We start from the raw sequence: 23,531 nt of genomic DNA, 5'->3' as shown, positions 1-23,531 counted from the left end.
TGCCCACGAGGCGCTGTCTCCTGGCAGAGGTTCACGAGTAAGCAGGACGTGATCCGCCACTACAACATGCACAAGAAGCGCGACAACTCCCTGCAGCACGGCTTCATGCGCTTCAGCCCGCTGGACGACTGCAGCGTCTACTACCACGGCTGCCACCTCAACGGGAAGAGCACCCACTACCACTGCATGCAGGTGCCCCCCGCCCCCGGGCTGTCCTGGTTCGGAGTCCCCCGAACCCCTCACTCCCAGAGCCAGGGCTGCCCCGTGGGCAGGGACCCCGGTTGATCAGGAACCCCTCTTTCTCCAGGCCCCACACAGGGATACCCAGCGAGCCAGTAGGGTCCTGGGGTTCAGGCTTGGGCAGTGTCTGGGGGGCCAGGGCGGGGCCTTCCCCATGGCCATACTTGGTGTGGATGAAATTCAGTGAGCTGTTTATACAGACCGACATTTTTCAGGCTTTAACACCAAGAGTTGCATTGCAAATGATTCCTGAGGAGGTTTTTGTTTAATTCTTTGTTTTAATGCCACGCAGAGTCTGGGCTTTTTCAAGGTGTCAGGGCCAGGAGGAGCGACTTTGGATTGCAAATAGCAGCCCCGTGCCTCCCCCGGTATTTGTCGGGGTTGTTATGGGCTCCGTGAACAACCTGGGCCTCGAGGAGAGGGGGGCCACCCTCTGGGCTCTGAGATGGTGCAGACACTGGCACGGCCCAGCTTTCAAGAGTGTTCGGATTCCACGGGTTTTTACTCAATATGGCAACATTGCCTTCCTGGCCTGGCTGGGGTGGGGTGGGAGGGCCCCGTGCCCAGGAACTGTCCACTGAGCAAATCCCTGGGCTAAAGGTGACCTCTGGGATCCAGCCCCTATCCGCCCGTTGAGGGTTCTAGAGGTAGGGCCGTGGATTGGCACTCAAAATCCAGCTCCTTCAGAATGCAGCTCCCTCCCCTGGGCCAAAAAGTGCCCCAGGTCTCCCGAAATGCCCTGAGCCTCGGCACAGATGGAGGCAGCCCCAGCAGCACCCTCCGTGGGGGCCTGAGGGGTGTTAGAGGCTTTCTCCTTGCCTTCCTACATTGACCTTCCGCGGTCTCCAGTCTGAAGAGGTGCCAGAGCTCTCCTGAGCAGGGAAGTCAGGGACCCCAGCCACACCCAGTGATGCGGACCTCGGCCCCGGAGCGCCTGGCCTCTGTTTGAACACCTGACCGCCATCCCGTCCCGTGCAGGTGGGCTGTAACAAAGTGTACACAAGCACGTCCGATGTGATGACCCACGAGAACTTCCACAAGAAGAACACCCAGCTCATCAACGACGGGTTCCAGCGCTTCCGAGCCACCGAGGACTGCGGCACGGCCGACTGCCAGTTCTACGGGCAGAAGACCACGCACTTCCACTGCAGGTCAGCGGGGCGGGGCCTTCCTGGACAGAAGCGGGGAGGGAAGGCAGGGACCCAGGGCCGTGGTGGGAGCAGGGCGGGGCCTCCTCTGGGCCCCCTGAGGCTCCATGACAGGCTCCCCACGTCCCCTGCAGGCGCCCGGGCTGCACATTCACCTTCAAGAACAAGTGTGACATTGAGAAGCACAAGAGCTACCACATCAAGGACGACGCGTACGCCAAGGACGGCTTCAAGAAGTTCTACAAGTACGAGGAGTGCAAGTATGAGGGCTGCGTATACAGCAAGGCCACCAACCACTTCCACTGCATCCGCGCCGGCTGCGGCTTCACCTTCACCTCCACCAGCCAGATGACCTCACACAAGCGCAAGCACGAGCGCCGGCACATCCGCTCCTCGGGCGCACTGGGGCTGCCGCCCTCGCTGCTGGGTGCCAAGGACACAGAGCAGGAGGAGTCCAGCAACGACGACCTCATCGACTTCTCCGCCCTGAGCAGCAAGAACTCCAGCCTGAGCGCCTCCCCGACCAGCCAGCAGGCCTCCGAGGCTGGGCCCAGCACCACCAAGCCCCCCAACAGCAAGATCTCGGGGCTGCTGCCCCAGGGCCTGCCCGGCTCCATCCCCCTGGCCCTGGCCCTCTCCAACTCGGGCCTGCCCAGCCCGGCGCCCTACTTCCCCATCCTGGCTGGCCGTGGGAGCACCTCTCTGCCCGTGGGCACCCCCAGCCTCCTGGGTGCGGTGTCGTCCGGGGCAGCAGCCTCAGCCACCCCTGACACACCCTCACTGGTCACCTCTGGAGCTGGAGACTCGGCCCCCGTGGCTGCCGCCTCTGTCCCGGCACCACCTGCCTCCATCATGGAGAGGATCTCTGCGAGCAAGGGCCTCATCTCGCCCATGATGGCCAGGCTGGCCGCTGCTGCCCTCAAGCCCTCTGCCACCTTTGACCCAGGTGAGCAGGCTGGGTCCTGCCTGGAAAGCGGGCACCTTCTTCTGGACTGGGGTGGCCCTCTGGCCTCAGGCTGCAGAGCGGAGTCAGGGGGTGTTTGGAAGAGGTGTCCATGTGGCCCCTGCCTGCCAGCGCCCCTTGTTTGCCTGGTCTTTGCCTCCATCCTGTTGGTTTCCATGTGGGGCCCTTGGTTCTGGCTCACCCACAGCAGGAGGCCTGTGCTTCTGTTTCTCCATCCATGAGGTGGGGGCAATGGTCCCTGCCTGCTAGGCTGCCCCGCATCCCTGGGGCCACTGCAGGTCCCCCCACCACCATCTGTTTACCCTCCCACGTCCCAAGTCCAGCCCTGATGAGAGCAGGTCCAGGGCCCCAGGCATGCCCAGAGTTTCCTGCAGCTGACCTGGAGTGGGGCCTGTGTCCAGCCCAGCAGTGGAGGGGCAGCACCTCACACCTGGACACCTCCAGGCCCGGGGATGCCATTCCCAGGCTCCCTCCTCCACAAGTGCTGCCCAGTAGGACTTGCCAGACAATGGAAGCCTTCTGTTCTACACTGTCTGACTTGGCAGCCACTGGCCACGTGTGGCTGTTGGTGCTTGAAGCTGGGTCTGTGACACGGAAGCAGGACTGTCACGTTAGACAGCCACACTTGGTCAGGGACTGCCATGTCGGACAGAAAAGGGCCAGAGCCCGGAGTTGCATATTCCTTCTTCATGCTGACTCACTGAGGGGCGCAGCTCTCTTTCATCCTTCCTATAATTTCATAAATTCTCCATTTAAAAAAAATGTTCTTTCTGTTTTTCTCTGGATTGGGTCGGGAGGCCAGTTCTGTTCACCTCGCTCCCCTTCCTTTTTCCCCCTCTGGGTAGTTCCTGTTTTTTAAATCCTCGGGGAGAGTTCAGTTCACGTCTGGGATGTGGCTTATTTCAGTTATTCATTCAACAGCCACTGATGCCTGCTGAGAGCCAGGCTCTAAGCCGGGTGCTGGGGACGCAGCAGGCTGGACGCCAGACAGAGCCCCACCCCGTGGAGCCGGCAGCCGGTTGGGGATGGTCTGTCCCGGGCACAAGGCTAGGAAGTGGTGAACCAAGGCGCTGCCCGCGGGAGTGAGGCTCCTGGCCAAGATGCCTGCTCCCATTCAAAACCCTCTCAGAACCTGCGAGACTGAGGGTCCCCGTGGCCAGCCCGGGGCTCTGCCTACACCTCGAGGAGGCTGCCAGTGCTTGGCAGGGGGGCTGGGCCCTGTTTCCCTGGGACCTTGGGCAGGTGACTTTGGAGAGCCACTAGAATGTGGACTCCTGAGGTCTGAAAACTCTCACAGGCCCGATAGGGTGCACATACCCAGCAGACAAATGGAGTGGCCGCCTCCTAGTCCATGCCTGGGTGGGGCCTCACTGGCCACACCCCTCCAGCCAGGTGCCTGCTGGCCAGGGCCACCTGGGCTCAGTCGCCAGACTATCAAGTACTTTGTTTTCATTAGGAAAGTCTCCTTCCCCCAAAAGAAAGGTCAAGCTCAGGGGAGGGGGCTGTTTTATTTTTTAATAAAATGCCACTTGCTGTCTCTGAAGCGGCTTTCTGTCAGCCGCAGCGCCTTGGGGCAAATTAATATCTCCGTCACTGGGGGATTGTGGGGGAAGGCTCACTGGATGGCCCTGTCAGCAGCTTCTCTTACCCCTGCTCTTCGGGCCTCCTGCGGCCTCACCCGCCCAGCTCCCTCCCGGACCCAGCCCAGCCCAGCCTGTCCAGCCTCATGTCCCTGCCCCAGACAGCTTGATTGCGGGGCTCACACAGTGTGGCCATTCTGACCGGCCGTCCACCCCATCACCCTGATGCAGCAGAGTCCCTTCCTGGGCATGCTCCGTGCGGGCTGTCACCCGACAACCGCAGGCCGGGGACCACAGAGGGACCCTCCCAGTCCAGATCTGCCACTTTCCCTCAGCATTAACAGAGTCTTTAATAAAAGCCTAAGCGGCAGCCCCACAAATCAACTGTGACAGTTGGTGGAGAAAATGAAGGGCCCCCGCCCCCACCCCAGCCCCCTCCCCAGCCTCCCACCCTTCTCCTCCAGGAGGCCCTGAGCCAGGACAACTTTGACATAATTTTGCAATAATTATCACTTGAAGAATTGCCACACAGGAGCAAGCGTCGCGAGCGATCACGTCAGCGGGAGAAGCGCTGACCAGCAGCAGGGGCTCACCCGGTCCACTGTCCTCCCTCCAGGGGGCAGTGCCCAGGCCAGGCCCTCAGCCCCTCTGATGCATCTTCCCTCCCCTCCCCTGCAGGAAGTGGGCAGCAGGTCACCCCAGCCAGGTTCCCCCCAGCCCAGGTGAAGCCGGAACCCGGTGAGAGCACCGGCACCCCAGGCCCCCATGAGGCCTCCCAGGACCGCAGTCTAGACCTGACTGTGAAGGAGCCCAGGTGAGGCAAGGCCCCCTAGGGAGCTGGCCCCAGGACCAACCGCACCTTCTAGCTGGAGCCCCGGGGTGGTCCCGACCCGGCAGCTGCATCGGGCCGGCCGGGCCGAAGCCCCAGGGCCGGGCAGGGAGGGTGAGCCCCGGGGCCCAGGCCCCAGCCGTCTAAGCTCAAGCCCCTTGGTTTGTGTTCTAGTAATGAATCAAATGGCCATGCAGTCCCGGCAAATTCATCTCTTTTATCCTCGCTTATGAATAAGGTAAGAGCCATCCATCACACGCCTCCCGTTCCCCCACCCAGAGAAATTAAAGCTGTGCTGGGGGGTGGGGGGGATGTGTTTGTTTTTTAATGTTTTCCCTCTAATAAGATGAGTTTGTACCATTTAAATTTTGAGGCCATTTTTCATCGGATATAATTTCAGAGCCACTGCTTACAAATTAATTTAATGAACTGGCTGAAGAAATATATCCCAGCCTCTGACACCTTTTTTTCCCTTCAGATGGAGGGCTCCAAAAGCTTTTCCAGAGCCCTTCAACTTCGTTCATGCCTCGTTATTAATTTTATTTATTTATTTTATATATTTTTTGTTTGTTTAAAAGGGGGTGGGGGAGGGGGGATAAAGTGGGAGCAAAACATCAATTTCCACTTTTCGGGTTGAGTAATGGGCTCGGACGCTTCCGGAGAGGTCGCTCTGGAATATTTATTTTAAATAATGCAGGGTCTCTGTAAATTATACATCATCTCAAATATATTTTTCCCCCTTCACATGATACATTTGACTACACCAAGATTAATTCGGTTACTGTACACCAGTGACTGCGCTGAGGAGGGGCCTGGCCTGGGCCGAACCTCTCACCACAGGGGTCCCAGCCGGGCACCTGCTAGGAAAGGAGCCTTGATGCCCTGAGGCATCCACTCCTTGGCCACTTGCTCTCTAGCTCTCCTTCCCCTTCCTTTGGCCGCTGCCCCCACATCCCCATCCCTTTCTGTGAAGCCTTTGCACTGACCCCCTCCTGGCCACTACAGCGGGCCTGTCTCCATCTTCACCTGTGAGCCTCCCTCCCTCCCTCCCGCCCTCCTTCCCTCTTCTCTCCCCTTTGTGAGCCTCCTCTTGCTCTCAAGGAATTCGTAGGGGTTCCCCCATCCCTCCTCCTCCTGAGCTTCTTTTGAAAACCTTCTGGCAGGAAAGTAACCAGGGAGCCTCAGAGTCTGGGGAAAGATGGGCTGCAGTGTGCGCCCTGAGTCTCGGCCTCAGCTTGAGTGATGGATCCCACGGCAAGGGCTCGAGTGGAGGAGCCCTGGGGAGGTCTCGCAGCTCCTGGGGCCTGGGCAGCGCGCAGGCTCTTGGTTCAGGGAGGGCCCGGCCACAGCCAGAGCCAAGCAGGCGGGCTGCGTTCTCTGCTGCCACTGAGGGCCCGGTGGGTCCCTGCAGCCCCGAGCTTCAGCCGCTGTTCCCCAGGCAGCCGTGTCCATGTCCCACCCGGGATGCCCCAGCATCACACTTGGCCTCTGTCCTCACAGATGTCTCAGGGCAACCCGGGCCTGGGCAGCCTGCTGAACATCAAGGCGGAAGTGGAGGGGAGCCCCGCCACGGAGCCCTCACCCTTCCTGGGCAAGGCCGTGAAGGCGCTGGTGCAGGAGAAGCTGGCGGAGCCCTGGAAGGTGTACCTGCGCAGGTGAGGGGCTGCCAGCCGTGCCCACCCATCCTCCCCCAGCGCGCACCCCAGAGCCCTTGGCTCTCCTCTAATGCCGGCTCCTCTGGCTAGGTTTGGTACCAAGGACTTCTGCAACGGCCAGTGTGACTTCCTCCACAAAGCCCACTTCCACTGCGTGGTGGAGGAATGTGGCGCACTCTTCAGCACCTTGGACGGGGCCATCAAGCACGCAAAGTGAGTAGGGTGCTGGGGGCATTTCAGCAGCTCCCACTGATCCCAGCCTGGCTCTGGGGTGGGTGGGGCCGGGGCCTGCACAGCCGTTTCCACCAGACCACAGAAGCTGAGCGGTGTCTCAGAGGTGCTGCCCCAGCAAGAGTGGGCTTCCCATCCTCCTTCACACACGCAGCCCTCAGCCTGGGGCCCTGAGCAACAGCTGCTACTGCACCCATGTCCCCAGGACAGCCATCGGTCCCAGCGCGTGCCCCCTGCAGAGCAGGCCAGAGGGGTGCAGAGCCCAGCTGGAGAGACTTGGCTGTGACCTGGGGAGGAACCCTAGCTGAAGGCCTTTGCAGGCCACAATATCATATCTCTAGGTTACTTTTGACCTAAAAATAATGAAATGAATTTATAACTCCCATGGAGTTAAAGGGCTTCAAGCCTGACCACCCAATTATAAGGGAACTCAGAACTTGCAATCGTTTAAAACAGATCTGCAAGCTCCCAAGGCTTTCCCCACCGTGTAGGCACCCCCGCTGCAGCCTTCTGGGAAGCCTGCCGTGAATACTGAGAGTCCTACCTTTCAGACCTCCGAGCAGGTTCTGGAAGGAAGGGGCTTCCTGGGGCAGGGCCTGCTGTCACACACACAAGGAGGAGTTGGGGACCAAGAAAGGCATGGTTGGGCCCAAGCCAGGAGCCCACGTTGGGAACCAGAGGATGGGCAGTTTGCTATCTAGTCCTTTGTCCTGGTGGGGTCACGGAGACTTCTGGAGCTGAATGATGGGGACCAGTAGGGACGGACACCAGGGTCTAGGCCTGTGATGGAGTCACACTTCCCTCTGCACCTGTCTTCGCTGCCCCCCTGAGACCCCCTATTCTGCCTCTCGCAGCTTCCACTTCCGGACAGAGGGAGGAGCCGCAAAAGGAAACACAGAGGCTGCCTTCCCGGCCTCGGCTACCGAGACCAAACCTCCCATGGACCCCTCGTCCCCTCCAGTCCCTCCTGTCACCACAGCCACCGTGTCCTCTCTGGAGGGGCCCGCCCCCAGCCTGGCCTCCGTGCCCTCCACCCCCACCCTGCTCGCCTGGAAGCAGCTGGCTTCCGCCATCCCCCAGATGTCTCAGATCCCAGCGTCAGTGCCTCACCTGCCCGCCTCGCCCTTGGCAACGACTTCTCTAGAGAACGCCAAGCCCCAGGTCAAACCCGGATTCCTCCAGTTCCAGGAGAAGTGAGTCCCTCGATGAGCCGGGAGTCCCGCGTTCCCCTCGCGTCTCGGGAGTAGGTGCTAGCAAGGGCGCTAGGAGGCCCTGTTCCTCACTGCGGATGGTGCTGGCTGTCCCCAGCCTCTCTGGGCATGGCCATTGGGTGATGTTCTTCCAGCCAAAGATGCTGCTGCTCCTACCTCACTGCCTGTCCCAGAGCAGGCCAGCCAGCGTGGGCCGATGGTGGCAGCAGTAGCCACTGCTCCTGCAGGGCACAGGGTGATCCTGCCAGGGCCAGCTGGGGTGGGCTGGGCGTGGTGGTCCTCAGAGGACATCTCCCAGCCTGATAAGAAGGGCTGCGTCTCCCTCCGGGCCTCCGTGCTGGCCTCCTCTGTGGTTCACACCCACGGCTGAATCTCTGCAGGGCATGAGAAGTCATGGGTTGGAGTGAGGGGGCCAGGCCCTTCCTGGCTATCACTGGCCTGCACAGTGCTCTGAGCTCTTGGGTGGAAGGGACCCTCCTCACTGGATGGTGGTGGCTCCTTGTAGGGAGAACGGTGACTTTGTATCATCATGTGTGCGGCTTCCTGTTCTCAATAAAAGTAATAAATTGGATTATTTATACCGCCTGAGTGGCAGCTGTCCTCCCTCTCTGAGCACCTGGGGCTGGGCCCGTAGCATGGAAGGGGCCCAGCACTCTTCTCCGTCCCTCAACCACCAGCTTCCCCTCCCCTGTACTCCTCCCCAGAGTGGCAGCTCAGGTTTCCCAGGCTGGTCAGAGTGCCCACTGTGGGTCCCCTGGGAGCGGACTGCCGAGTTGCAAACCAGAATGGAAGGCTGGAACCAGTGTCTTCCCGCACCCCTCTGGATCCTGGAGGTTGCCCAGGGCAGGCCAGCACACCCCCTCTTCCCAGCAGCTCTCCCACTCTGCCAGCGAGTGAAGTCTTCTGAGTGGGTGGGTACTATGGGCGCTGAGCTGACCCTGGGGAGCCCAGCAACTGTGAGCCCCCAGGAGCTGACACCAGGCACACGCTTCTGCTTGCTAAGGGCCGCGGCAGCAGTGCTTCCTGGTAGGGCCGAGCACCCGCCTGCAGTCTGTCAGTCAGCCACATCCACGGCAGCGCCCATGCCACGCCAGCCAGGGCCCCACGGCACCCCGCCAGGGCTGGCAGCACCATCCTTATTTTCCGATCCAAGAAGTTTTACAGCCATCCTTATCTATAATCCTGAGGTGTGGCCATGGAAACTACGTGTCCCAGCATGCAGTGCTCTGGGCACCTTGCATTTTGCAATTCCTGTGCATCCTGCAGAGCTCCTAAAAGGAGGCAGGAATGCATGCTGGGATCTGTAGTCTCCGGCTGAGTCATCCTGTTGCGCAGGACGGCAGCCCGGGCCATCCCTCTTGGTGGTACCGCTGGTCGTGGGGCAGTGAACCCCAACACAAGCGAAGTCAGGACACCAGCAGGGAGGGCTTGGAAATGGCAATGACCTTCTGGGCTGTGGTTTCCTTCCAGCGATCCTTGCCTCGCGACGGACTGCAAGTATGCCAACAAGTTCCACTTCCACTGTCTCTTTGGGAACTGCAAGTATGTCTGCAAAACCTCTGGCAAGGCCGAGTCCCACTGCCTGGACCACATCAACCCCAACAACAACCTGGTGAACGTGCGAGACCAGTTTGCTTACTACTCCCTGCAGTGTCTCTGTCCCAACCAGGTCAGCATGGCGGGCCGGCCCAGGGGCAGAGTAGGGGGCAGGGGAGGTGCGGGGCTAGCTCGGGGCACAGGACAGGCACCTCTGGGCAGAAACTCCGTTTCTCACATCTTGCTTAAATGGGTCTCCAGGACTCTGGAAAGGACACCGACTGCCCCTAGGCCCCTGGGCAGGGGTCCAGATAGGTGCTAAGTTGGTGAGGTCTAACTCCCCGTGGTGACTGAATGCTGGGAAGGCACCGTGCCCTTGACATCATTCTTGCCTATCCTGGAACTAGCTATGTCCCCTTTCTCTAAAGCCCTAGAAGTTTCGAACAGGCCCATTGTGCATGCCTACACAGGAAAGGCAGATCAGATACACCTTAAAGGCCTGACCCCCAAGACCAGGAGGGGCTGCCTGAGGGGAGCCTGGGCCCAGGTGCGCTAGGATAGAGCAGTGATGTCTGCCCGGGTCTGGGCATACGGGAAGAGTGTTACCAGAGATTCACCATGTCTGCTGTAGGTATGGGATTGCAGAGGGACTGTGAGGTGACCAGGGCAGGATGCTTTCGTCATGCAGTGACTAAGGGGCATACACTGCTTTTCTTTCTTTCTTTCTTTTTTTTTTTTTTTTTTGGAGATAGTGTGTTACTCTCACCCAGGCTAGAGTGCAGTGATGCGATCTAGGCTCACTGCAACCTCTGCCTCCCAGGATAAAGCAATTCTCCTGTCTCAGCCTCTCAAGTAGCTGGGACCACAGGCTCACGCTGCCATGCCCGGCTGATTTTTTGTATTTTAGTAAAGATGGGGTTTCACTGTGTTGCCCAGACTGGTCTCAAACTCCTGACCTCAGGTGATCCGCCCACCTTGGCCCCCCAAAGTGTTGGGATTACAGGTGTGAGCCACCACGCCTGGCCCTGCACTGCTTTTTAACACGTGGAAGGTGTTTCTATGATCACCAGCTTTTGAGCACAGAAGAACACGTGTGCCAAGGGCCCACCTCAACCTCAGGCCCGGGGCAGGCAGGAGCTCACAGAAGTCACCCACCCATCCTGACCCTCCTGTGTCTCCCGCAGCACTGCGAGTTCCGAATGCGTGGGCACTACCACTGCCTCCGCACCGGCTGCTACTTCGTGACCAACATCACCACCAAGCTGCCCTGGCACATCAAGAAGCATGAGAAGGCGGAACGGCGGGCAGCCAATGGCTTCAAGTACTTCACCAAGCGCGAGGAGTGCGGCAGGCTAGGTACCGAGGGCTGGGGCCACGGGCAGGGACTTCCAGCAGGCAGCAAGACCGTGACCTCGGTGGCCTGGGCCTCCTCTCCTGGTACCCGTGTCCTGTCCCCCACCGCAGGCTCCATGTTTTGTTAATGATGTCCCAGATATCACAGGCTAGGCACTGTCAAGCTTTTGAAGCAGTCGAAACCCACAGAGCCTAGCAATAAATGGCAGGGCATTGCCACTGCACCCCTAGACAGCTGCCCTGGGACCTTGTCATGAGCATCCGGGGGCTGGGCGTGGTTCTGTCTTCCTTTTCTCATCAAGAGGCTAGCAGGGAAGTCAGGAGTTCAAAGTTCTTTGCTCTGGGATCTCTTTCCATGGCTTTAATGATGAGGTTTTTGTCTGAAATGAACTACAGTTTGTTGGTCTGTTCATCCATTCTACAGTTACTTATGGAGGGACAGCTCTGTGCCAGGCTGGGTGCTGTCATGGGTGGGGGTGGTGACAGTGGTGGTGGCTTAGATCTAGTGGGGAACAGTCAAGTTCCCCGTGGGCTCAGCTGGAGCACCTGTGACCCGGAACCCAGGAAGGGACTGCCATGGCTTTGGGAAGGGGAAGCCAGAAGCCACAGATGCCCAAGAGGTAGCTGTGCTACTGGGAGCTGAGCCCCCGGCCCCTGTGCGTGGCCTACTCACGGGGCAGGAATCTCCATAGAAAGAGACCGGAGCCCGAGGGCAAGCGGGAGCCAGGCCGCCCAGCAGAGGCCCCCGGGCTGCAGGCAATGCCCATTGGTATGACTCGGTGGTCACGCAGTAGGGGTGGGGCTGCTGCAGTCTGGCCCTTCTGTAAGTGAAGGGTGATGTACTCAAAGTCAACCACCAGAAAAGAAAGGAAACAACCCTTGCCTTCAAGTATGAGTTCAAAAAGGAGTTCTCAGCCAGGGAGAGAGGGCTGGTAGCCATGGCAACAGGATCAACACTCTCGGCCTGCGTGGTCCCTGGGCTCAGTTTACAGATGTCAGGGCATTCTGCAGTTGCCATTATTTACCCAACTTGTGTTTTTGGTGATAGTTGGGGCCAAACAAAGCTGGAGGATGACAGAAGACACCTGGCTGGCCCAGGCGCCATAGCAGCGGGCAGGCCCTCACCTGCCCTGCGATACTGTTTCAGCCCCGCCTGCTCTGTTTGTTCTCAGCCCAGAGCAAGGCAGTGGGGGCTGGGGGCTGGGGGCTGGGCAGAGGGGCCGGCAGCACCCGGGCTCCCCAGCAGAGACATGGGGACAGGTGGTTTGCTGGGAGGTGACTAGCCTGGGGGACAGGGACCACCCTTGCCCTGGAGCTGTGCACCTCTTCGTGTACAGTGGGCCAGGGGATGGGGGCCAGCCGAGCATTGTCACTCGCCTCTGTGCCAGGCTGGAGAGGAGGCCCAGGGTGTGGATGGCCAGGTAGCTTTGGACTTCCCGACCTTCCTCCTAAGAGTGCCGCCCCGGCTCAGGCCCTTGTCCTCAGACACCATCTGCCTTGTAGGCCACACTGCCCCCAAGCCCAGAACAGTGCCCAACATGCCCTGGAAGCTGTGAGTGCTGGCCAGCTGGGGGGCTCATGCCAGGTGGGGCTGTGTCCACAGGCTGCAAGTACAACCAGGTGAACAGCCACTTCCACTGCATCCGGGAGGGCTGCCAGTTCTCCTTCCTCCTCAAGCACCAGATGACCTCCCACGCACGGAAGCACATGCGGAGGATGCTGGGGAAGAATTTCGACCGTGTGCCCCCCTCCCAGGTGAGGACCTCCCCAGGTGATGACCTCCCCAGGTGATAGCCCCCTTCCCAGGTGAGAGCCCCCCCAGATGAGAGCCCCCCAAGGTGAGAGTCCCTCCAGGTGAGAGCCCCCCCAGGTGAGAGCCCCCCAGGTGAGAGCCCGGCCAGGATGTTGGGAGTACATCACGGTCCCACTCTCCTCTCAGGCCTGTGCTGCCTGGAACCTCATCCTGCCCACTGCAGGCAGCATCCCCCTCAGCCCCACTTTCAGGGACCCCCATGTCCTTCCAGGGCCCCCCAAGCCTGATGGATGCTGAGACAGATGAGTGCGTGGACTACACCGGCTGCAGCCCGGGTGCCATGTCATCCGAGTCATCCACCATGGACCGGAGCTGCTCCAGCACCCCCGTGGGCAACGAGAGCACAGCGGCAGGTGAGCACCAGGCGGGGTCTGCTGGCAGGGCCAGGCCCCACTCCCAAAGCCTAGCCCCACTGGGTGCAGCTTGGGACAGAAGGTCCAGGGCACATGGCCTCCAAGGAGGACAGGCTGGTGTGCAGCACAGCCAGCTGGTCTGTGGCACTGGGTCACCGAGGCCCCTCCCGCCATCCTCCCGCTTCCCCGGCGTTGCCCTTCGTGTCAGTTTCAGGAGAGGACCCTGGGCCCATCCTCTCTGAGCCACAGCGGGAACAGCGCAGCCCCACCCTCCTTCCTCCGCTGCCTCCCACCTGGCCCTGCCCGGCACACCTGCCCACGTGATCCCCGGCACGCCCCGCCTCTCTCTCCTCCTGCCCCCTCTTCTTGTGTCCCTCTCTCTCTCATCCGTGCACACATTTTCATGCCATACTTGCTTCTGCCATCGGGTTTCTCATTTTGGTTCTTTCTGTTTGTTCTTTGTTTTGGTTTCTTTTTTTTTTTTTTCTGCTTTTCTCCACCCTCTCCAGGCTGCCCGGCTCCTCCTCCTCCTCCTCTTCCTCCACCTGCGGCCGCTGGTGACGAGGCTGCCTGCACGGCCCCGCAGCCGCCAGCGACTCCATCCTTCTCGCCGGCCATGCTCCGGCCGCCCCTCCCCCCCCTCCCCTGCCTCTTCTCTCCGTCCTGTCTCTCATACTCTCTGCTCAGTGCCACTCTCGGAGCCAGCCGGGGCCTGGCCCACCCCACCTGCAGCCCGCCCAGCTTCCCGCCCATCACTGCCACTCCAACTCAAGTAAAAAGTGACGTCCCCCTAGTTCAGGATGCTGCAGGTAATACGCACACGCCTTCTCACTGCTGTCTGTCACCCCAGCCCACCCTCCACACCACGCTCCGGGGCCTGACCCTTTTCTGCAGCCAGCCAGCCACGGATGGGGCTGCTCTGCACCCCTCACAGCCAAGCATCTTTGAGACTAGACAGTGTGGTCTCCGTCACAAAGACAGCTCCTCGTGGCTCCTGCTCAGCGCTGGGCAGCCCAGAGTATTGCCGCCAGGGATTCTCCCTGTTCACAACTGCTCAGAGGCCCAGAAATGGGCAATCCTGCCGGAGGCCCTACGGGATCTGCCTCCCTCGGCCTGGGGCGAGGCAGGACATGTCCCTTCTACTCCCAGGAGGCCCCCTGGGATCTGGCCCTAGGGAGAGGCAGAGGATGCTTTGCGGAAGGTGTGCTGGGATCTGGGGCCTGCCCAGGTTCAGATGGTCCAGATCCCGGCCTGAAACCCAGCCCACCCCCAAAGCTGAGCGGGAAGTGGTAATCTCTGAGGACTCAGGCCTCAGCAGTGCTCAGGGCAGAGGCACATCCCATCCCACCCCCATATCTGATACCCACACAGATGGCATCTGCCCACCCCATCCGTTGAGTGTAGACACCACCCGGGCTCTGACTCCCCTGGTGATTCTTGCCTCACGTTCAGCCTGAGCACAGGCCCCAGGAGTTATGGCTGGGGCAGGGCTGAGCCTCCCACCCTCAGGGACTTCCGGCCATTGGAAGCTCCACTCCGGCATCACCACATCCTGTGACTTCAGACCCATAGCAGCTCCTGACCCACCCAGGTTTTTCACCTGAGGCCATCCCTTGTCCCCTGCCTGGGTGCTGCCACACCATCACAGTCCTTAGTTTCTCTCCATTTTTGTCCACTCGGGGTGGGCGATGGGGCCTGGCCTCAAACGGGCAGGGCAGACGTTTCGTTTGGTGGCCATAGTGACTGCCAGGCCTTCTCAGCAGGCTCTGGGAGAGCCGGGCGGGTCAACCATGTGGGAGGCGCTGAGGCCACCCCCACTCTGGTGGGGCTGGTCAGAGAGCTTCTCTTGTTGTTGTTTGTGGGGGTGTCGTGGGGAGCCAGGACCAGCTGCCTACGCCGCTGGCAGGAGCTGGGGTTCCTTCCCCTTACCCATGGCCATAGGAGCACAGGTGCCTCCCAGAAAGGGTTACAACTCTGGCCTTGGCAGGGGGGCATCCTAAATCCCGGGAAGCAGTCTGTGCCAGCTGGGCATAGATGGGCTCAGCTCCCCCTGGCTGAGCCCCTGCCCTGGCCCTGACCCAGGTAAAGCCTCTGAGCTGAGGGCAGAGGCACTTAGCTCCCTGAGGCCTAGTCCTGCAGCAGGGATGCGCTCCCCCAGCCCTTGGGACAGAAAACCCCAACAAGACCTTAAAGAACCTTCTGGTACCAAGGACAAAGTGCTCCTCGGGGCAGGGAGTTGCCATGCTGCACAGCCCTGGGGTGCTTGGCACCCCTACTGTGAGTAGGCAGCTCCCCCTGTGCAAACAGGCGCAGCCAGGGAAGCCGGTGGCCGCCAGGAAAGGAGCCGGCCTGTCCCTCATTAGAGGCAGGCCTAGCTGGCGTCTTGGCCCGGGTCCAACTTGGGTAATTGCACTCTGCCGACCTAGATTCCCCCTTCAGCTTCAATTAGCGCCAGGACGTGTCCTCACTTCCCACCCAAACTGGCCAGGAAGCCGCCACCACGTACCCCAGAGCTGGTTAGGCTGCCACCCCAGGGCAGACGCCTGTGCGGTGGGGGATGAGGAGGGGAAGCCCGGGACCCCTGCTGTGCTGGGTGTGGGGGGGCAGGAGAGGCCTCCTGAGCCAGGGGAAGCCGAGGGCTCCCTAAATGCCTCCCTCTGGCGCCGTGCCAGGTCAGGGGCCCGTGTGGGTGTTACCCTGGGATGGTGTCCACGTGGGCACCTCTTCTGCGCTGATCTCCCCGCCCCTCCCCAGGGAACACCATCTCCATGCCAACAGCCTCAGGAGCCAAGAAGCGCTTCTGGATCATCGAGGACATGTCGCCCTTCGGCAAGCGGCGGAAGACGGCGTCCTCCCGGAAGATGCTGGACGAGGGCATGATGCTGGAGGGCTTCCGGCGCTTCGACCTCTACGAGGACTGCAAGGACGCGGCCTGCCAGTTCTCGCTCAAGGTCACCCACTACCACTGCACGCGCGAGAACTGCGGCTACAAGTTCTGCGGGCGCACGCACATGTACAAGCACGCGCAGCACCACGACCGCGTGGACAACCTGGTGCTGGACGACTTCAAGCGCTTCAAGGCCTCGCTCAGCTGCCACTTCGCCGACTGCCCCTTCTCGGGCACCAGCACGCACTTCCACTGCCTGCGCTGCCGCTTCCGCTGCACCGACAGCACCAAGGTCACGGCCCACCGGAAGCACCACGGCAAGCAGGACGTGATCAGCGCCGCGGGCTTCTGCCAGTTCAGCTCCAGCGCCGACTGCGCCGTGCCCGACTGCAAGTACAAGCTCAAGTGCTCGCACTTCCACTGCACCTTCCCGGGCTGCCGCCACACGGTGGTGGGCATGTCGCAGATGGACTCGCACAAGCGCAAGCACGAGAAGCAGGAGCGCGGCGAGCCGGCGGCCGAGGGCCCCGCCACCGGGCCGCCCGTCAGCCTGGACGGATCCCTGTCGCTGGGCGCGGAGCCGGGCTCGCTGCTCTTCCTGCAGTCGGCGGCCGCCGGCCTGGGCCTGGCGCTGGGCGACGCGGGCGACCCCGGCCCGCCCGAAGCCGCCGCCCCCGGGCCGCGCGAGGGCGCCCCCGCCGTCTCCACCGCCGCCGCCGCCGGGGAGTCCTCGCAGGAGGACGAGGAGGAGGAGCTGGAGCTGCCGGAGGAGGAGGCCGAGGACGACGAAGATGAGGACGACGATGAGGACGACGACGACGAGGACGACGAGGACGACGACGACGAGGACCTGCGCACCGACTCGGAGGAGTCGCTGCCCGAGGCGGAGGCGGCGGGCGCCGGCGCGCGGACCCCGGCCTTGGCGGCGCTGGCGCCCTTGGGTGCCCCCGGCCCCGCGCCCGCCGCCGCCTCCTCGCCCTAGCGGCGCCCGCGGGTGGCCCTGGCGGCGGCCTCGGCCTCGGGAGCGGCGCCGCCCCGCGCGAAACGCCCCCTGGGCAGAGCCCCGCGCCCCGCCGGTGCTTCCGGACCCCGAGTCCGTCTCAGGACAGAGGCGGGGACCCCTCTGGTGCTCCGCGGCCGAGGACACAGGCGGCGGCGGCCCTGCTCTAGGGAGGCCGGGTCTCTTCAGGGAAACAGAAGGTGCTCTTGTCCCGGGGTAGGGGACCGAGGAGCAGGGGTCCCGGGCGAGGGGGCACAGCCCTCGGCCGCCGCCCCGGCGCCCCTCCACGCGGCCGCCCCACTCCGCGACCATTGCTCAGGACTGGGACGGGCGCTGGGGGCCACCGGGACCCCCACCCCGCGCCACCAGGGCGGGGTGGCCCCTAGAGCCCCTGGCGGGGCCTCCCTCATGCAGCTAGGATCCTCCCCCTACCCAGGGGGAGACGAGCAGAAGGCGGTCAGCACGGGTGACACTACAGGGACCGCGGAGGAAGCCTCCTGGGAGTAGCTCCAGCTCGGCCCCACCCCAACCCAGGGCCCGGCTGCTCCCCCAGGGCTGGGTGGGGTCTGTGTGGGGACTCCCTGGCCCCGGCCTCCGCCCCAGGGAAACGGAGGCTGCATCCAAAATCCAGAGCAGCCCGCTGGGGGCCGGGACAGGGTCTGGGCCACCCTGGGGGTGGAAACAGGAAGGATGCGCCTGGTTTTGGCTTTAATATTCAAAGTGGAAAAAAATACAAGAAAGTTGTACAGTATTTTTCCTGTAAAGGTTATTATTCTACATAGAACAAAAAGGAAGCAAGCAGGCATGGTGAGTGCAGACCTGCCTCGGCCCGGCCTGAGGTCGGAGGTCAGCCCTGTTCCTCCTGTGGGATTTGGTCCAGCGTGTTTTTGTAGAGGCCTTAACAGTTTGAGGCTGTCTGTCTTCACACTAGCACTGATGGGAGCTGCGTGATTCCAACTCTTAACTTGAATTTTATAGAGACAAGAAGAAAGGACTCTTACTGTTGATCCAAGTCTGTAGTTAATTTAACATTTGAGTTCTCTATTGGTGATGTGTGTGGCTTTATAGGGCTTTTTTTTTTTCCAGTTTGTTTTATTACTTTGTTTGGGATGCTTCTTTGCTGGTGCAGTCTACCCAGATTTGGTTCCCTTTGCAAAACATCCCCCTGCCTGGAGATGATGAGAACGTTGGAGCCCAGGCCAGGGCCTGACCTGGCAGGCACACATCTGGCCGGTGGTTCTGAGGTGCCCAGGGACCGAGTACCCTATGAGGGCAGGCTACCTGAGGCCACACCTGCCCACCTCCCCTACTCCAGGCCACCAACTAGTGTCAGATTGGGCCACAGGGAGGGAGAGAACAGGCCTAGCAGGGAATGGAGGGCTGGGGCGGAGGCTGTCACCCAGAGGCCTCCTCCCCAGAGAGCTCCACGGGGAACCTGGCTCAACTGGGGGGCAGTGGTTTACTTTCCCTTTTTTCTTCCTTTCTTTTGTCCTCTCGGCTGCCCACAGCCAGTAAGCCAGGACCACCCGAACTGGACAGGGCACAGGGAGGGAGGAATGGTCGGACGGAGCGTACCTGATTCAACAGGAAATCAATTGTTTCTAAAACAGCCCCTACCAGAGCCTCCTGAATTCTGTGGACACCACGTGCTGCTGTGAGCTTCTGCCCAAACCTTGACCAGCCACAGGCCCCGGGCGCCTTTGGAAGGAGTTTTGTAAAGGAAAAACACACACACACACACACACACACACACACACACACACACACACGTTTTCAATGTAGCAAAATCAAACTAAAAAGGAAAAAAAAAAGAAGATGCCGACGGTGCGAAGTCTAGCCTTCTGTAACCTTCATATTGCACACTAGGACTATAAGCCATTGCTAGCTCATTTTGAATTTTAACGTGTAATTTTTGTTTTATTTTATTTCTGTGGGGAAGACAATGCTTGATCCACCAATGCTCTTTTTAATGTTTTATAACTATGTATGTGTATATATATAAATATAAAATAACATGTATGCACATATGTGTGTGTATATATCTATATGTATATACATATATAGATACATAGAGATATATAGAGAGGTTTTGAGACAAAAAAATGCAGAACGTGAAACCCGAGCTGAACAGCGTGTGCTCTGATTACTTGAATCTGGTCTCCTCGGCACCTGGTTATTAAGAACTGAATATTTTTCCACTTGAATTTAGTGCTATTAGAAATTTAATATATGTGTTTTATTTATTTGATTTTTTTTTTGCATGACTGATGCAAGGTTTGACATTTTCACTCAATAAAAACTGGAAAAAAAATCTATCAAGTTATCTTTTATTTTTAAAAGCATCCGTGACCCAGCTACACCAGTAGGGTGAGGGGGGCGGAGTTGGGAACCCTTGGACCCTGACAGGAAAAGGGGGGAACAGACCAGTTTGTCTCTAGGCATGAGGCCAGGTTCTCCCAGGCTATTGGGGACAGAGATATGGGGCTCAGGCCTAGCCTGGCCAGAAGTGTGGCCTCCTCCCCAGCCTTGCCTGAAGCCCCCACTTGGGGTTCAGGAGCCACCTTCAGGCAGAGCCATCTGACACCAAGGCCTGGGGGGGGTAGGACAAAGGCTCTGTGGCCTCCCAGGACACCCACCCCAGCCAACCCTCTCCTCTCCTGCTGGGCTGCTGGGCCGGTGTTGGCAGGGCCACCCTCCTGCCTCCTCCCTCGGCTCCTTCCTCCTTCCTGCAGGGACCTGCCCAGGCTGGGAACGGCGTGTACCCGGATCCAATCCGGATGCTGGCTCGGCTCCTGCCTGGAGCACTGGGTGGCAGAGCCAGAGGGGGCTGATAATTCCTGGGTTCATAGCCACCGACCCAGAGCCTGAGCTGCCAGCCCTGGTGGCACTGTGGTTGGCTCCCTTGGAAGCACAGTGGCCAGAGTGCTCACCAGGCTTAGCTTGGAGTGCAGGCCTCCCAGGTGCTCCAGGAGTTTGCCCTGACACTTCCAACTGGTGGCTGGTTTCTCACAACACCACATCGTGGGAATCACCTTGGTAGCCCTGCCCTGAGCCGGCCTCCAGGTGTCCGGAGCTTCCTAGGGCCTTGAGGAGAGGACACGTGCAGGGCCAGCCACGGTCTTCCACACTGAGGAGTCTTACTGGTTTGTCACACCCCAACCACAGGGATGTCACATCCACTTTCATGACGAGGAAACAGGCAGACTTCAGGGGGCTGGAGAGGTTCGCATCTCCCTCACTGAGCCTGGCACCAGCCGGCCAGGCACCAGGGACCAGGGACAGCAGGGGAGTGGCCTCAGCCCACAGCGCCCGGGCCCATATCATTTCCCACCGCAGAAGTACGTCTCCAGCCCAGCCCCAGCGCGGGCACTCCCTTTCTTCTTTCCTCCTGGAACGCGGCCCACAGGGTATTTACATAAATATGTTTGTAACAGACACGAAAATATATACTTTTTTCTGTCTTATTAAAATGTTCAAGTTGGAACTCGCCTATTGTTTGTGGATATCTTGATTCTGTTAAATAAAACAGTGACTAATTTATGGGATAAAACACAAGTTCAACAAATTAAAACCATTATTGGAGCTTCCCAGGCCCTGGTGGGCCTCCCATGGGGCCTGAAGCGAGGCAGGGAGCCAAGCCCCGACCAGCTTGGTGCGGCCACAGGGCTCCCTCTAGGCCCCAGCACGGTGGGCAGCTCTCTGGGGCAGCACTGACTCCTGGGGCCCAGGGGAGGATGGGGACTCAGGCCAATTTGCTGCCCTAGGCCAGACCCCAAAACTGTCCCCTGGTCTTCTGGGCCTGGATGGACCTCAGCAGGCCTCGCCCAGGGCTGAACTAGCCACACGACAGGCAGGGCCTGAAGTCCAGCCAGGGAAGCAGCACGGGGACTCAGGGACCTCTCAGAGGCATCTCAGGGCTGCAGGACGCTGCACCCAGGCCAGCCCGTGGTACCACGTCCCAGGCCCTGCCCCAGAGGGTGGAGAGAAGCCCACACCCCCACCACGCATGTGTGCCCACTCTCAGACCGCCCCCTCAGAGCCGGGAGGGGGCCTGCGGCTTCGGGTGGGGCCGGGCCCCGGGCCCACGGCACTCCCTGTGGCTTGTTGGACTCAGTAGGAAATGCAGTAAAGCATGTTTTCCTTCTGGGATTTAATTAGCTGTGGTGTGTGATGCTCCTACACCCAAACTGGGGCAAATTCAAGAGTTTTGTAACCTCTTGGAAAGGGCCAGAACCCGCCACACAGGCTCAGGGCTGAGCTCAGGGGCCTGCCCACCTCCCACAGACCTGGCCCAGCAGGGGCGCTACCAGCAGCCTGAGTCATCCGCGGGCGCCGGGCCTTGGCACTCACCAAGCAGCCTTGCCCCAGCCTGGACACGGCAACAGGCAATTCTCTCTCTCTGGGCAGCATACCAGGCCGCTGGGCAAAGGCCAGTTGTCGATCCACTGTCATGGGAGGTAACCCCAACCGTACAGGTGGCATTGGCCTAGGGCCAGGGCTGGCAGCAGGGCCCTCCAAAGGGCTGGAATCCTGGGGCCTTGTTTGAGAATGAAGGAGCCAGGCCCCTGCCACCCTTGCTGGGAAGTGCCTCGGCACCCTCTGGGGCAAGTCAGGCAGGAATCTGCTCCCAGGAGGCCCACAACCAGCGCTGGAGAAGCTGGACCCAGTGGCTTGGCCTCTGGTAAGCCCCACACCCCACACCACTGGAGGGAGGCAGGGTTCTCCAAGAAAGAACCTCCCTGCCCAGAGCCTCCCTGATGCTGCTCCTCCCTCTCGGTCTATAACACACCTAGGCCCGGAGTGTCAGAGTGGTGTTTAAAGCCATGACTCTGTCACTTTAAAGAAGGTCCTGGCCAGGTGCGGTGGCTCACGCCTGTAATCCCAGCACTTTGGGAGGCCGAGGCGGGCAGATCACCTGAGGTCAGGAGTTTGAGACCAGACTGACCAACATGGTGAAACCCTGTCTCTACTAAAAATAGCAAAAAATTAGCCAGGTGTGGTGGCGGGGAGCCTGTATTCCCAGCTACTCAGGAGGCTGAGGCAGAAGAATCGCTTGAACTCGGAAGGCGAAGGTTGCAATAAGCCAAGATTGTCCCACTGCACTCCAGCTTGGGCGACAGAGCGAGACTCCGTCTCAAAAAAAAAGAAGGTTCTAGTATCTGTCGTAGAGCAAGAAAAGGTTTCAGGCATGCTTTTTACATATAGTACATCTATCTCATTTCCTCTTCTAGGAGAACACAAACTTTAAAGTGCTCGATGAAAGTAAATTATTAAGGTTTGTTCATGATTCAGGTAAAGTCATCCCTCAATGCCAGGCGAGATTTCAGACCTGTTTTGCATTAAAGAGAGTGCCTGAGGGCTGTGGTCTGAGCTGTGGCCTGCGTGGGCAGGTGTGGGGGAAGGGGAGGAGGACATCTCACAGAGGACCAGGCCCCACTGGGCCCTGCCTGAGTGTGAGGGGGCCACACGCATGCGCACATCAAGTCAGCACGTGCCAGCTCGGGTGTGGCTCCTCCGGCCAGGCGGTGGCCCAGCCCTGGGCAGGAAGCCCCTGTGCACAGCAAAGGAGCAGGGGCAGGAAGAGCGGCCGGGCGCTCAAGGCCTGCCTGGCTGCTACCCCAGCACGTCACCTGAGGGTGGAACCCCCACCTGCATGGGGGTCTCACTGGCGCCTTCATGCCTGCCGTGTCTGGAGTCTCTGACCTCTTCTTTGGGACCTGGGCAGAAACTAGTTTAAACAAACACATGCATTTAGTCAACCGCTGGGGATGGAGCTGTCTGACCCTTGGAGAATGGCCCCTGCTTGGGCTCTGGGGCAGTGGCCAGAAACGAAAACTTCTAGAAAATTCTCCCACCTCTACCTGGGTGGGAGGGCCTTGAAGGATGAACACAGCTTGCTCAGATGTGTTTTATTAGAAACAGAAAGAAAGAAGGAAAGAGACTCTGGACACACAGGGAGCCAATGGGCAGGTGGCGGCTTCTCGCATCTTTCATCTCTGTCCCTTCTATTCGGGTCGGCTTTGCTACATATCTCACCCGTGGGTACAAACTCAGCAGCCTCTTCCACCGACCCAGGCTCTCCCTGTCCCAGCGGGGTTCCTGGGATGGGGCTGGCTCTGGGAGCCCTGGCTTTTAAAGGATGGGGCAGCCCCTGGCGGCAGAGACCCTACCATCCCCTGAAGGCAACTCCCCCGCCTCCTGGCCTGCTCCTGCGTGTTGCAAACATCAAGGGAGGTCCCCTGTCCTCCCAAACAAGATGCTCCTGCCCAAGGCAGAACCAGCAAGTCACCGGAGGAGCCGGGACAGACCCCGGGAACGAGGGAGCTGGTCCGCGGTGAGGTCAGGGCAGCTGTCCCTCGGCCTCTGAGCACGGGGCTGGTTCCTTCCTAAAAGACACTCTATAAAAATACATTGTAATTGAGTTTAATAATCTTCTCCCTTCCAGAAAGGGCCTGACAGGCGCTGCCTGCTGCTTACTTCTGCCCCATTCCGAATATTTTTACCTTATTTGGATGAAATGCATTATTTTTCTAATGAAAGGCTTTTTTTTCAAAGGGCTGTTTTCCCTGGTCCAGCAGCTGACTTTATTAGGCAGCACTCCTGCCGTTTTGGGGAGGGGTTTTTCTCTCCCTGAAATCACGCCAGACTCTCTGTCCTCAAAAGCCGAATTCGGTGCTCAGGACCCACAGGGGCAAAAGGCCTCCGGGCCCAGGTTTCTGTCTCTTTTTCCT

General features: G+C 59.9%; 1 protein-coding gene across 9 annotated transcripts in view; it reads left to right on the top strand.

Moving 5' to 3' along the window:
- Positions 1-18,594, top strand: part of CASZ1 (castor zinc finger 1) — a 163,488-nt gene extending 144,894 nt beyond the window's left edge. For 8 of the 9 annotated variants that reach the window (XM_037729639.1, XM_037729621.1, XM_037729624.1 and 5 more), the window contains 14 exons: positions 28-192; positions 1,219-1,391; positions 1,523-2,334; positions 4,611-4,746; positions 4,936-4,999; positions 6,262-6,416; positions 6,507-6,629; positions 7,502-7,840; positions 9,329-9,527; positions 10,579-10,750; positions 12,351-12,502; positions 12,772-12,913; positions 13,423-13,722; positions 15,668-18,594. In XM_037729639.1, the coding sequence (XP_037585567.1) occupies positions 28-192; positions 1,219-1,391; positions 1,523-2,334; positions 4,611-4,746; positions 4,936-4,999; positions 6,262-6,416; positions 6,507-6,629; positions 7,502-7,840; positions 9,329-9,527; positions 10,579-10,750; positions 12,351-12,502; positions 12,772-12,913; positions 13,423-13,722; positions 15,668-16,782 (4,047 nt within the window). In that variant the 3' untranslated portion in view covers positions 16,783-18,594. The remainder of the gene's footprint in view (positions 1-27; positions 193-1,218; positions 1,392-1,522; positions 2,335-4,610; positions 4,747-4,935; positions 5,000-6,261; positions 6,417-6,506; positions 6,630-7,501; positions 7,841-9,328; positions 9,528-10,578; positions 10,751-12,350; positions 12,503-12,771; positions 12,914-13,422; positions 13,723-15,667) is intronic. The other variant, XM_017503884.2, reaches the window with a different exon arrangement.
- The last annotated feature ends 4,937 nt before the right edge of the window (positions 18,595-23,531 follow it).

The sequence above is a fragment of the Cebus imitator genome, unplaced genomic scaffold, assembly GCF_001604975.1.
Source record: "Cebus imitator isolate Cc_AM_T3 unplaced genomic scaffold, Cebus_imitator-1.0 Scaffold15, whole genome shotgun sequence".
NCBI lineage: Eukaryota > Metazoa > Chordata > Mammalia > Primates > Cebidae > Cebus > Cebus imitator.
This window is presented reverse-complemented; position numbering and strand designations above follow the sequence as displayed.